At 43.2% G+C, this 14929-nt stretch overlaps 1 protein-coding gene across 4 annotated transcripts in view; it reads left to right on the forward strand.

The window, feature by feature from the left end:
* The window catches only part of dock10 (dedicator of cytokinesis 10), a 341361-nt gene that overhangs the window by 304488 nt on the left and 21944 nt on the right, over positions 1 to 14929 (forward strand). For all 4 annotated transcript variants that reach the window (XM_060834855.1, XM_060834853.1, XM_060834857.1 and 1 more), the window contains 3 exons: positions 9393 to 9539; positions 10857 to 11067; positions 11689 to 11879. In XM_060834855.1, the coding sequence (XP_060690838.1) occupies positions 9393 to 9539; positions 10857 to 11067; positions 11689 to 11879 (549 nt within the window). The remainder of the gene's footprint in view (positions 1 to 9392; positions 9540 to 10856; positions 11068 to 11688; positions 11880 to 14929) is intronic.

Below are 14929 nucleotides of genomic sequence, written 5' to 3' on the forward strand. Positions count from 1 at the left end.
GGTGATGGTCTTCCTGATCAATGTCCTCATCCTATTTCCCGGGAAGAAAACTGTTCCCACTCTTCTAGCTTTCCAGCTTCCATCACATCCACTCTTTGCATGCTCCGAGTTTGTGCAGTACAGTATACTATGATTATGTGGTACACTCTATTCAGAGGATACTGCAAGGTGCTACCTGACTGGTCCAACCTGTAGAATATTCAAAGTTTGGGAGAAGATTTGTAGCTTGGATGCTTGTTGTGGTTCTGTTCGCCAAGCTGGGAATTTGTGTTGCGGACGTTTCGTCCCCTGTCTAGGTGACATCCTTAGTGCTTGGGAGCCTCCTGTGAAACGCTTCTGTGAGCTTTCCTCCGGCATTTATAGTGGTTTGAATCTGCCGCTTCTGGTTGTCAGTTCTAGCTGTCCGTTGCAGGACCCAATATACCGACCTCTGCAGCAGACAGCTAGAACTGACAACCGGAAGCGGCAGATTCAAACCACTATAAATGCCGGAGGAAAGATCACAGAAGCGTTTCACAGGAGGCTCCCAAGCACTGAGGATGTCACCTAGACAGGGGACGAAACATCTGCAACACAAATTCCCAGCTCAGCGAGTAAAACATTCTTGTCTGCCGAGATATGTCTGCTCCACCAGATTGAAGAATGAGCTGCACTGAATCTGTATCTGACCCCAGTCATGGAGTTGTGCAATGGAGTCAACTGCCAAGACTACAGTGGGTAGCCCTGGTCTACCAAGAACCATCCTGGTCAGACATTTGGACCCTCAAGCACACTGGGAACACATGTTCTCAAGGATGTAGGAGGTGTGGCAGGGTACTGGGTGTGAACCTCTAAAGAAGTGAGACTGCTGATCATAGATCACTTACACTTTGATGGAATGGAATCCTTCCTATTGCTGCACTCAGCTGCAATATGACCTAGTGCTGTCAGTGTGACATATGTGCAGTCGGATGTTGCCCTGTCTCTGGGAGTAGCCAGGTATGTTACTGAATCCTACTGGCCAGGCTGAAGCACTGCGGATAAAACAAAGTGATATGGCACAGGTAGCATCCATCACAGTCTGGATGGATGTGTGGGTGGACAGTAGAGAGATCATACACTGGTCCCTCATGGCTCTCTTGAAGGAACCAGTCACTTGAAAGCTCAAAGCAGGGCAGCACGGTGGCACAGTGGTTAGCACTGCTGTCTCACAGTGCCTGAGACCCGGGTTCAATTCCCGACTCAGGCGACTGACTGTGTGGAGTTTGCACGTTCTCCCCGTGTCTGCGTGGGTTTCCTCCGGGTACTCCGGTTTCCTCCCACAGTCCAAAGATGTGCGGGCCAGGTGAATTGGCCATGCTAAATTGCCCATAGTGTTAGGTAAGGGGTAAATGTAGGGGTATGGGTGGGTTGCGCTTCGGCGGGTCAGTGTGGACTTGTTGGGCCGAAGGGCCTGTTTCCACACTGTAAGTAATCTAATCTGTAAGTAATTTAATCTAATCAAAGCAACTGTCATGTTGATGGCCATCGGAACAGGAAGGACACCATCTCATTTGGGTTGTAGGTCCTAATCATGTGACAGTGTCCTGGGAGATCCTCAGCTTGACATTGCCCCATTTATCTTACTGACTGTGACCCACTCCCAGTGAAACTAACCCTCCGATCCTGACTAACCATATCCAAGCCTCTGGAATGAGATTGGATGATGCCGTTGACTCACTGTACCAACTCTACTGCTCTACTCCCTCTCCTCCACCTCACCTCCCACACTGCCCTCCCAAACTGACCCCCCTCTCCCCAACCTCTCTTCACATGAATGAGAGCTACTGGCCATCTATTTTGATGCACATGCAGTATGTTTGTCACACAGACTGCTGGCACATGCCGTAGGTACAAGATTGATATAGCACTGTGCCATACAGCAACACGTCCACCCCGTTGTCCAGTTACTGCTGACAAACAAGACAAGTTGCCTGACCTTTTGTTTAAGTTAAACAACAAGGCAAACCAGAAGTACTGTATGCTTGTTAAATGCTGCTGAGGCTACACTAAAATACAGGGTAAGACAGAGATATTCAGAACGTCCACGCTAAGTGAGTGAGTGAGTGCTAAGAAAGGAAACGAGCAGCCCTGAAATCCAGCCTGGACCAATCGGTGACATGAGTGCCTGTCTGTGTGTCCTGCAGCAGCATTGCAATGGAAGGTGCCGGTGTAGTCCAAAGTGCAGTATTAAAGTGTTGAAGTGTGCTGTGTGTGGATCAGAGAGGTACCATGACAATACGGTGAAGCTGGTTCATGTCAGATGCTGGCATTGGTGGACTTGGGATGTGTGTGGTCACTGCCCATGAAGTATATTCTGAGATATTGGTGACAGGTGTCCAAGGTGGAGTTCCAGAGGAGAAGTGGCAAGCTGTGGTCGCCAGGTACCTGCTAAAGACTTCCATGTTAGGAATTGTCAGCGTTTGATTTCCCTCTGGGAAACCTGCAATGATGCCTGGACTTCAAGGGTTAAATTATGAGGACAGCATAAGCAAAGCTGGCCTATTTTCTCTGGAATTGAGAAGATTAAGGAGTGATCTGATCAAAGTCTTCAAGATATTAATAGAAAAAGCCAGGGTAGATAAAAATAAAAAATGTTCACTGGTTGGGGGTTCGAGAACTAAGGGGGAGTGTAGTTTGAGTATTAGGGACAGGCCATTCAGGGGAGATGTTAGGAAACAGTTGTACACGTAAAAGATGGCCAAAATCTTTGACAAACACCAGTGGATGCTGGTTCAGCTGTTAATTTTAATTCTGGGATAAATACATTTTTTGTGAAGCAAAGGGATGAAGGGATTATGGACCAAATATATATATATGTTTTATATATATATAGAGTCGGGCCACAGATCAGATGATCTCATTGAATAGTGCAATAGGCTTGAAGGACTGAATGGCCTACTCACGTCGCTACGTTTCTAGATTAATGAAAAGTTTAGGTAATAATGAACAATGATCTCCATGGACAGATATTTTGCCACTCACTTGTGAGACCTGGAACTTAATCGGAAAATGAACCTTCTTGTCCCTCATGTTGCAACAGGCCTTGCTTGACTTCTGAGGTGAACCTTCCAAATTTCTCACCATAGCCCACATACCAAATATGTAAAGCGATCTACTGCATATAGAAGGAGGTATGTACTCAAATAGACAGGGGAGCAACTACGAATTTTTGCGAGAATAAACAAAACTTGTCAGTCTTCTCCAGTGAGTCATTAATCAAACTGCAGAGAAAACTAAAACTGGAAAATATACAAAAGACCTATTGATGAGGGCAGACTTCAAATAACATAGGAGTGTGCTTTTGTTATTTTGCTCGTTCTGCTCTTTGAATAAATAACACATTCAAAGATTTTTGACATTTTTTGACATTTTTTATATAACATTCAACAAATGGCAACCTTCAATTTGTAAATGCCTTTAATGTAGGAAAATATTCAAAAGGGCTTCACAAAAGCATAGTGAAGTAAAATTGAATGTCAAAGAAGGGGTGTTTATTTGTGATAACTAAAAGCTCGATCAATGAAGTCGATCTCAGGAGGCTTAGTAGTACAGAACTTGAGTATTGCTGAAATATATGGTACAGTATCTGTATCATCTGATAAATTCTTTATGGTAAAGCTGCTAAGTATAAAAAGACTTATATTAACTATTTAGGAAATGTTCTGTTAATAGCAAAATGAAAATCTTGAATAAATGTCTTTTGTTTTAGCAATGCTCAAAAAGTTGATTTCAGAGAAGAAGTGAGAATTATGAGGTGTTGCACTTTGTTAAGACAAACAATGACAAGACATATACACTTAATGGTAGGGCCATAGGGAGGGTGGCTGAACAAGGAGATTTAGGGATGCAGGTTCATAGTTTCTTCAAAATGGAGTCACAGGCAGACAGAGTGGTGAAGAAGGCGTTTGGCACGCTTGCCTTCATTAGTCAGTGCACTGAGTATAGGAGTTCGGATGTTATAAATTACTACGTTCAATTCTGGTCTCCCTTCTATAGGAAAGATGTTGTTAAATTGAGAGAATGCAGAAAAACTTTACAAGGATGTAGTTGGTACTGGAGATTTTGAGTTATAGAGAGAGGGTGAATAAGTTGGGGCTTTTCTCCCTGAACTGTCGGAGGCTGAAGGTAACCTTAAAGAGGTCTATAAAATCATGAGGGGTGTGGAATGGGCAAATCGCCAATGTCTTTTTCCTCGGTTGGGGAGTCCAAAACAAGGGGGCATAGGTTTAAGTGAGAGGGGAAAGATTTAAAAAGGACTTATAGAGTCATAGAGGTGTACAGCATAGAAACAGACCCTTCGGTCCAACCCGTCCATGCCGACCAGATATCCTAACCCAATCTAGTCCAACCTGCCAGCATCCAGCCCATATCCCTCCAAACCCTTCCTATTCATATACCCATCCAAATGCTTCTTAAATGTTGCAATTGTACCAGCCTCCACCACATCCTCTGGCAGTTTATTCCATACACATACCACCCTTTGCATGAAAACGTTGCCCCTTAGGTCTTTTTTATATCTTTCCCCTCTCACCCTAAACCTATGCCCTCTAGTTCTGGACTCCCCGACCCCAGGGTAAAGACTTTGTCTATTTATCCTATCCATGCCCCTCATAATTTTGTAAGCCTCTATGTGGGCAGCACGGTGGCACAGTGGTTAGCACTGCTGCCTCACAGCGCCTGAGACCCGGGTTCAATTCCCGACTCAGGCGACTGACTGTGTGGAGTTTGCACATTCTCCCCGTGTCTGCATGGGTTTCCTCTGGGTACTCCGGTTTCCTCCCACAGTCCAAAGATGTACAGGTCAGGTGAATTGGCCATGCTAAATTGCCCATAGTGTTAGGTAAGGGGTAAATGTAGGAGTATGGGTGGGTTGCGCTTCGGTGGGTCAGTGTGGACTTGTTGGGCCGAAGGGCCTGTTTCCACACTGTACGTAATCTTAAAAAAAAGTCACTCCTCAGCCTCCAGGGAAAACAGCCCCAGCCTGTTCAGCCTCTCCCTGTAGCTCAAATCCTCCAACCCTGGCAACATCCTTGTAAATCTTTTCTGAATCTTTCAATTTTCACAACATCTTTCCGATAGGAAGGAGACCAGAATTGCATGCAATATTCCAACAGTGGCCTAACCAATGTCCTGTACAACCGCAACATGACCTCCCAACTCCTGTACTCAATACTCTGACCAATAAAGGAAAACATACCAAACGCTGCCTTCACTATCCTATCTACCTGTGACTCCACTTTCAAGGAGCTATGAACCTGCACTCCAAGGTCTCTTTTTTCAGCGACACTCCCTAGGACCTTACCATTAAGTGTATAAGTCCTGCTAAGATTTGCTTTCCCAAAATGCAGAACCTCACATTTATCTGAATTAAACTCCGTCTGCCACTTCTCAGCCCATTGGCCCATCTGGTCCATATCCTGTTGTAATCTGAGGTTACCCTCTTCACTGTCCACTACACCTCCAATTTTGGTGTCATCTGCAAACTTACTAACTGTACCTCTTATGCTCACATCTAAATCATTTATGTAAATCACAAAAAGTAGAGGGCCCTGCACTGATCCTTGTGGCACTCCACTGGTCACAGGCCTCCAGTTTGAAAAACAACCCTACACCACCACCCTCTGTCTTCTACCTTTGAGCCAGTTCTGTATCCAAATGGCTAGTTCTCTCTCTATTCCATGAGATCTAACCTTGCTAATCAGTCTCCCATGGGGAACCTTGTCAAACGCCTTACTGAAGTCCATATAGATCACATCTACTGATCTGCCCTCATCAATCTTCTTTGTTACCTCTTCAAAAACCTCGATCAAGTTTGTGAGACATGATTTCCCACACACAAAGCCATGTTGACTATCCCTAATCAGTCCTTGCCTTTCCAAATACATCCCCACCACTGAGGTCACCGGACTATAGTTCTCTGGCTTGTCTTTACCGCCCTTCTTATACAGTGGCACCATGTTTGCCAACCTCTAGTCTTCCAGCACCTCACCTGTGACTATCGATTATACAAATATCTCAGCAAGAGGCCCAGCAATCACTTCTCTAGCTTCCCACAGAGTTCTCGGGTACACCTGATCTTGAGGACTAACATTTTCACACAGAGGGTGGTATGTATATGGAATGGTGGAGCTGGGTACAATTGCAACATTTTAAAAGGCATTTGGATGGGTACATGGGTAGGAAGGGTTTAAATGGATGTGGACCAAATGCTGGCAAATGGGACTAGATAGATCCAATTGGGATGTCTGGTGGGTAAGGACGAGTGAATCGAAGGGTCTGTTTCTGTGCTACATGACTCTATGATTCTAATTCCAAAATGTAAATGTTGTTAGTTGAAGGCACGAACATCAGTGGGGAGCGATGGGTGAGGATGATGCAGACTTGAAGCGTAGAGAGTTTGATAGGGTGTCAGGGCCAGTTGTTGCACTGAGATAAAGAAGGATGTGATTGTGAAAAGAGTTAAATATGAGTGCCCCCACTCCTAGTGTCCTTGGTCCTTGGTGAGTCTCACTGTTGCCCAGTGAAAAGCCTGATTGGAACTTAGTGCAATGGCTGTGATTGAAAAGATCAACTTTTTTCAAGTTAGGGCTCATGCAGCTGTTCAGCCAGTGGGAGAAGCCCCAGTCACTTAAATTAAATTCTATTATATATTGTACCCTCTATAAACAGCATAAAGACATTCCATTTGTTTGCTGACATCAATCAGTCCATGAGTAGCAACACTGCAAATAGTGTGCATGCATTCATTAACTGGGGCAGCAGTGCCTTGAGGAAGTCATTTCAAGGACTCGAGAAACAATTAAAAATCGGTTAACATTGAAGACACAGAAATAAATATTTCTCAGCTCCACAGAAAGGTAATGCATGACTGCATCAAATTAGAAATTTCCACAGAACTACAAGGGTTTGTTCTGGGAGGAACATGTTGACAGCACAGTTTGGGGAAAAAATTGCTGCAGCCAATGAGAATTGTCCCCCAGAAGGAATGTGGGAGGAAATCCCACCCTCTGGATTTGCCAGCCAATCTGATTGGCCCACAGCTTCCGTAGTCTTGGAAACACAATGCTCAATGGGAGACTGGAGCTACAGGTTGGTCCAATTGATCCCCAGACCCCCAGACAATCAAGGGACATTAGACAAAGAAGATTTGGCAAGTTTAAGGAGATTGGGACAAGACGATACTATTTTTGGTGCATACAGGATGGCCTTCTAAAGATAGTAAACCCTTTCTTCACACAGCTGCACAAAATTTAAATGATGGACTACTCACACCAACTATATTCTGGTATAGGCTGAATGATATTGAGCCTGCTTGACCTTTAATTATTTATTCACACTCACCATATTATTGTGGTGAGCTTAGCAACAGGAGGCAAAGTGGTGGACCTGGTACCCCTCTCCATTTTACACATGTCCCTCATTGAAAATACATCTAATAAGGAGCACATAATACTCAGCCATTCGATTCTGAGATTGCTTACTTGAAAGACCCTTAGCTGAGTCTAGTGAACTCAAATTGACCATGAGCACTATTGAGGCAGTTCTATTTGGTTTCTAGCTGAAATGTTTTTACATTTGTTCCCGATTCCATTCAACTATTTTTGGCAGTTTACTGAAGCCAAAAAAATGGTTCACAACCATTGCTTATTTGACCCTGTCGTAAGTTTTTAATCATCAAAGTTTCCAAGTTCCATTTAAGCAACCTTCATAATTTCTATATCCCAACTGCAGCTGTTCTGGTTATCCACACATATGCTTTCTTCAGGCACCATTTCTCAAGTGTATTTCTTGCTGGTCTCCAGTGTTCATAGACTCCCTGCAGTGCAGATAGAGGCTATTTAGCCCATCATGTTTGTACTGACCCTCTGAACAGCATCCCTCTCTGACCCAACCCCCAACCTTATCCCTGTAATCCCATGTTCCCTATGGCTAAAGCACGTAGCCTACACATCCCTGGACACAATGGACAATTTAGCCAATCCACCTAGTCTCCACATCTTTGAATTATGGGAAGAAACTGGAGCATCCAACAGAAACCTATGCAGGTATAGGGAGAACATACAGTCTCCACACAGTCTCCTGAGGTTGGATGTGAACCTGGGTCCCTGGCACTGTGAAGCCACAGTGTTAGCCACCCTGTAGCCAAACACCTGCTTGTCCAGAAGTCTGCTTTTCATGTTATTTGCTCATTTTCCATTATATAAAATCACCTCACTGTTCTGATCTTCATTGGCTCCGAGTATTAAAACAATTATTTTAAAATATTTGTCCTCAATGTAAGCTACTTTCCCTTTCTACATTTGCAACTTCCTCTCATCCTATATTCCGCCCAGACCCTTTGGTCCTCTGATTCTAACCTCCCACACATTCCATGCTACTTTTCAATGGTAAGTCTTTGGCTAGTTTGGCCCATTCTCACAAACAGCCTCCTCATCTCTTGATGTTGTAAAGGTTTCCTCAAAACCTGTCTCTCCAATCAGGCCTGGACATTTCTTCACTCTGAAGTTTCTCAGATGTTCTATGTTAATAGGAAATGAGAAAGGGGTGTTGTTCCAGTTGATATGAGCTAGGGTTTAATGATTTCGTCATCATAACATATTTGGATTTTGTTGAATTTGTTCTGTGTCATTTGTCTAAGTAATATAAACTAACATATTAATATTTTAACAAAATGATTAAATACCAGAAGTTTGAGCTCAAATATGCATTGAAATTTAAAGTTGTTTTTTTTTTCCAACTCTTTTAATGCAACTCCATCTCCTTCCTAGGATTTATTTCTACTTTCATTTGTTGTCTTCTGAAATTCTTTTGTAATTCGAGCCACTAAGGCGTATAGGGCTGGGGAGATATTAACAGTGTGTTTCTGCCAAATGAATGTTAATCTTTACTCCCATCAGCAAAGGTTTGAAATTATCTCAGGCAATTTGCTGTTAACAGATGAGTAGAGGTAGCCAAGCAGTGGCCCATTGGTTAAAATTGCATAGTGCAAAGGTTGCCCAGGAGCTGGAATCTGTGTGATGAGGTTATTGCTGTCATGACCTGAAGCAGCAGAGGCTGATCAACATTCTTTTGGATTCAGCATGTATGTTTTTTTTTAAGTTTTAAAGGAAAGTTCAACACTTACTTATTTTGGCCTAATCGGTCATCAGACCAGCTTCTCTGGAGCGAGATCACCTTTTTAGCGCTCTACCAGGGTTGTGGTTATAAGCCTATTGTGATACATAGGACCCAAGTTTGACAGAAAAAGAAAAATGCCAGAGATTAAATCCGGGCCTTTCTAGCTTGAATAATGCTGTTAACCATGGTGTTAACCAACTAAATTATTGCATGAAACGTGTGTTTTGATTTCTGTACTTGTTTTTATTGGTCAGGCGTTTTTTGAAGAAGATGACAGCAAAGAGTATATTTATAAAGAACCCAAATTAACTGGGCTGTCAGAAATTTCTCAGAGGCTATTGAAGCTTTACTCGGACAAATATGGAGCAGAGAATGTGAAAATGATCCAAGATTCTAACAAGGTAAAGGCTTCAGACACAATTCAGGAAGCTGGTTAATTAATTAGTTTTAAATATATAATCTATAAAACTAGAGTCTAATAATATATATAAAATTACTTGTTTAATCATGTGGCTGCTGTATGATACCAATGAGCCACTTAAACTGTTGACATTTTGAAATGCAAATTAGTTTGAATTCAAGTGTCATTGATCCTGCAAAGCCACACGTATCATTGGTCTGGCTATTCTGAATACCAAATTGGAGCAGTGTAAACTTGTGTTGAGGAATCTCAGGCTCAGTTGACTCCATGGGAATTACCAGGAAGTTGAAGATTCTGATGGGAAAATCCTGCAGAACCCTCTGCAAGAATCCATTAAAGGTAGAAAATGTGGAGGGTTCTGCTTCCGATAATCTAATAGTTACACAGGATAGGTTAGACAATTAAAAATCAAATCTAAGTGTTAGGGATCTATTAAGATGATTCACCACACCCTGATATAGTACACATGGACCAACTATCTTACATCTGAGACCCCAAATCAGATTTCTGATGTCAATCAAACATGATTTTACCCCTTGTGCCTTGAAAACCCTCTCTTCTGTCTCCTGAACCCAACATTTCCACCGGCCATCAGCCCTGGTGATCCTCTTTGGTCATAGAATCCCTACAGGGCAAAAAGAGGTAATTAATTCCATCAAGTCTACACCAACTCTCTGAAGAGCATTCCTTGTAGACCCAGCTTCCCCAACTTATCCCCATTACCCTGCATTTTCCATGGTTAATCCTCCTCACCCAAACACTATGGGCAATTTCGCATAGCCAGTCCACTTAGCCTGCACATCTTTGGACTGTGGGACTATTTCATGGAAACCCAGGTAAACATGGGGAAAACATGAAAATTCCACATCGACAGGCTGGAATCAAACCCAGGTCCCTAGTGCTGTGAGCTAACCACTGAGCCACCGTGCCGCCTTATTTTACCCACCTGACACAACAACCCTGTAGTCAGCTGTCACCCTAATCCCTTCCTTACCTTATATATTTACCCTTTTTCAGCAGCTGTCAAAGTGTTTGGCTATGCTGCTAGACAATTAAATCTCCAAATGTGGCACACCCGACTGTTGCAACAGGGGGCATGGTTCGATTTTCCCTGACTATCCTGCACTAGCTGTGCATCACATTTCTGAAGGAGCCAGGATTGGAATTACCAGTTTGAAATTACTAATGCAAAAAAAAAGGAGCTAATTGGCAAACCATTTGTGATTGCAACTCCTGGAAATATCTGGGCCAATCTGTTTGTATCATTCATTTCTGATGTACTATTCTTTTCACTCAGGTCAATCCCAAAGATTTGGATCCAAAGTTCGCCTATATCCAAGTTACCTATGTCACTCCATACTTTGATGAAAAAGAACTCACAGAAAGGAGAACGGATTTTGAAAAACATCACAACATCAAACGTTTCGTGTTTGAAACCCCATTTACTCTGTCTGGTAAAAAGCACGGGGGAGTAGAAGAACAATGCAAGAGAAGGACAATCTTAACGAGTGCGTAATGATTTTTAAATGTAGAGAATAAGCTCCTGATACTTTATTAGCTTTGTTCACTAATAGGGTGCTCAATGTAAATTAAGTAGGCCAACACAAAATAGAATCTCTGCATATTGGCCAATCCAATTCAGTAAATTAATCATTAGCCACAAATGACCAAAATTAGAATAGTTATGTACTGTCCTCTGGTCTGCATAGATCTGTTATCGATTTAAAGTAAGGGGAGAATTTCTGTAGAGCTCTCCTCTTCTCCAGTTCCCAATTCTGTTTAACTGTTTATCTGGTGTTTCTCTAGGGATTCTGTCAAAGTTGGTAAAGTAAACCCACCTGGTTTTTGAGGTTAGAATGCTATCCTAACACAGACATTTCCTGCAGAGGTAACCAATTAGTATGATTTAAAATGTAGCCTGGGTTTTCTCTGCCTCAGCACGAGGATGCCAAGATCAATTATACTACTGGACTATTGTCATGAGAATAATGTGGCTGACTCAACATAAGCCAAGGATTGGCAATGACAGAGTACATGTTGCACTTATTCTGTATCTGTATTAACTTTCCATCATTTGTATGAATAAGTGAAATCATGTTTTCATTTTACAAATACTTTTCATTTCACAGCTGGCCAGACATTTCCATATGTTCAGAAGAGAATTCAAGTTGTGAACCAGCAAAGCACAGAGCTGAATCCTATCGAGGTGGCAATTGATGAAATGTCAAGGAAAGTTTCAGAACTAAATCACCTATGTTGTATGAATGACGTGGACATGATTCGCCTCCAACTTAAACTACAGGGAAGTGTCAGTGCCAAGGTACTGGTACTTTCTGTTGTAAGATTTTTTAAAATTAATTCGGTACTAAACCTGACCATATGATGCAGCGTACATTTCTCAATGAATGCCAAGTTTGGAATCATATCCTATTTTTCTGGGACACATTTTGGACTAATTTTGGAAAGATTAAAACCATGCAATTTTGTACAAACATGCAATAATTTTCATAATATAGAATGTTTAATCACTACTTTAACAAGGTTATTTGTGAGATCTAAGCAAAGGCATGTATTTATGTAGCACTGTTACATATTCCGGATTATCCCAAAAGACTTTACGCATTGCTGGCAAGGTGTATTTATTCTCCATCACTCAAGGAGGTGATACGACCTCCAGTGTATCACAGAGCAGAGGCCAGCAAAGAAATCCAGAATATTGACTCAGTGATCAGATGTACCCAAATCACCATGATGTATGAATTAGAAGAGTTATCCAAAGTGATCATGTTGCAAGAGCATTGCTTCACTTGTAAATGTTGTTGTGGTTCTGCTCGCCGAGCTGGAAGTTTTTGCTGCAAATGTTTCGTTCCCTGGCTAGGGAACATCATCAGTGCTGTTGGAGCCTCGTGTGAGGCGCTGCTTTGATGTTTCTTCCGGTATTTATATTGGTTTGTTCTTGCCGCTTCCGGGTGTCAGTTTCAGCTGCAGTGATTTGTATGTGGGGTCCAGGTCGATGTGTCTGTTGATGGATGTTCTTGCCGTTTCCGGGTGTCAGTTTCAGCTGTAGTGGTTTGTATATGGTGTCCAGGTCAGTGTGTCTGTTAATGGAGTTTGGGGATGAATGCCATGCTTCTAGGAATTCTCTGGCTGTTCTCTGTCTGGCTTGTCCTATGATAGTGGTGTTTTCCCAGTCAAATTCATGTTGCTGGTTGTCTGAGTGTATGGCTACTAGAGATAGCTGGTCGTGTCGTTTTGTGGCTAGCTGATGTTCATGGATGCGGATTGTTAGCTGTCTTCCTGTTTGTCCTATATAGTGTTTTGTGCAGTCCTTGCAGTCCGACACGACCAGCTATCTCTAGTAGCCATACACTCAGACAACCAGCAACATGAATTTGACTGGGAAAACACCACTATCATAGGACAAGCCAGACAGAGAACAGCCAGAGAATTCCTAGAAGCATGGCATTCATCCCCAAACTCCATTAACAGACACACTGACCTGGACACCATATACAAACCACTACAGCTGAAACTGACACCCGGAAACGGCAAGAACATCCATCAACAGACACATCGACCTGGACCCCACATACAAATCACTGCAGCTGAAACTGACACCCGGAAGTGGCAAGAACAAACCAATATAAATACCGGAAGAAACATCAAAGCAGCGCTTCACACGAGGCTCCAACAGCACTGATGATGTTCCCTAGCCAGGGAACGAAACGTTTGCAGCAAAAACTTCCAGCTCGGCGAGCAGAACCACAACAACGGACACCCGAGCTACAAATCTTCAATCAGATTTTAATCACTTGTAAATCTCAGGTCTTGTAATTCTCTTTGAGGAAGATGCAGTTAGTGTCTCTTAGAAGATGTGGCCGTTTAAACATTCCAGTCTTCCTTCAGTACTGTGTGAAATTGTCAGCCGGCACTGATGTCCACTTCCTGACATTATCACTATTCTTATTTTTAAGTCCATCTGTAGCATGTATGTGTACATGACGTCAGGAGGAAGTGAGGACTGCAGATGCTGGAGGTCAGAGTCAAGAGTGGGGTGCTGGAAAAGCTCAACACGTCAGGCAGCATCCGAGGAGCAGGGGAATCTACTTTTCAGGCCAGAGCACTTCATCATTCCTGATTCTCCTGCTCCACGGATACTGCCTGACCTGTTGTGCTTTTCCAGCACCCCACTCTCGACTCTGTACATGGCATCACCCTTCTAAGACAGTAAACCACACCTGGCAGTAGTTCCTGAAAGAATACATCCCCGGTGTATGGGATAAAGCAAAATAGGCAAGAGTCGATGGAGGAAGTAAATGAATACATGGCCTCATTACATCAAATAGGAGTTCTGTGGCATACCAAGCGGGCTGAGATAAAAGGTAGGCGGGAGGGCATTGGGGGAGGGGCGCTGGGAATACGATAGGTGGAAGGAGCCTCCTTCCTCCTATCGTATTCCCAGCGCCCCACCCCCAAATTCCCTCCCCCCTACCTTTTATCTCAGCCCACTTGGCACAGCAGCCTCATTCCTGAAGAAGGGCTTATGTCCGAAACATCGATTCTCCTGCTCCTCGGATGCTGCCTGACTGACTGTGTCTTTCCAGCACCATATTTTTCAACTCTGGTACTCCAGTATCTGCAGTCGTCACTTTCTCCTAGTTGATCTTCACCTACTGCGAATCCTCTTGCAAGGATGCCTACCTTAAAGAAGCTCTCCTCCTCCCTCTACAAGGATCTCAGAGAGTCCCTCTCTCACAGCACCCCCAAGGACATCTCCTCTGCCCTGAAGTTCTTCAGCCATGTCCTGAGACAAACTCACTACTACAGCCACATCTCTTTCCTCAGCACCTGCCTACGGACCTAACAGCAACTTCCACCTATCGTATTCCCAGTGCCCCTCCCCCAAATTCCCTCCCCCCAACCTTTTATCTCAGCCCGCTTGGCACACCAGCCTCATTCCTGAAGAAGGGCTAATGCCCGAAACGTGGATTCTCCTGCTCCTCGGATGCTGCCTAGCCTGCTGTGTTTTTCCAGCACCACATTTTTCAACTCTGGCACTCCAGCATCTGCAGTCCTCACTTTCTCGTTCTGTGGCATACGTCCAGATAGAATTAGTTAGGTGAATATTGACGGATGTGAAGAAATGCATTTACATTGCAGGGAAAATGGGCCATCCACAAATTAATAAATTAATTCTGACTTGGAGGAGTGTGGGAATGGCCAAAGATTAATCAGTTAAATTAATGTAATATGAGTTCGCGAAATCTAAGTTATAATAGGTCAAACTATGACATGATATCTTGTGCTACACGTCTATTGTGGTAATTTAATCCCATTTAATCTCCTTAGCCCCTTTTTTTTAAGAAACTA

This window comes from Hemiscyllium ocellatum, chromosome 13, assembly GCF_020745735.1.
Source record: "Hemiscyllium ocellatum isolate sHemOce1 chromosome 13, sHemOce1.pat.X.cur, whole genome shotgun sequence".
Lineage (NCBI taxonomy): Eukaryota > Metazoa > Chordata > Chondrichthyes > Orectolobiformes > Hemiscylliidae > Hemiscyllium > Hemiscyllium ocellatum.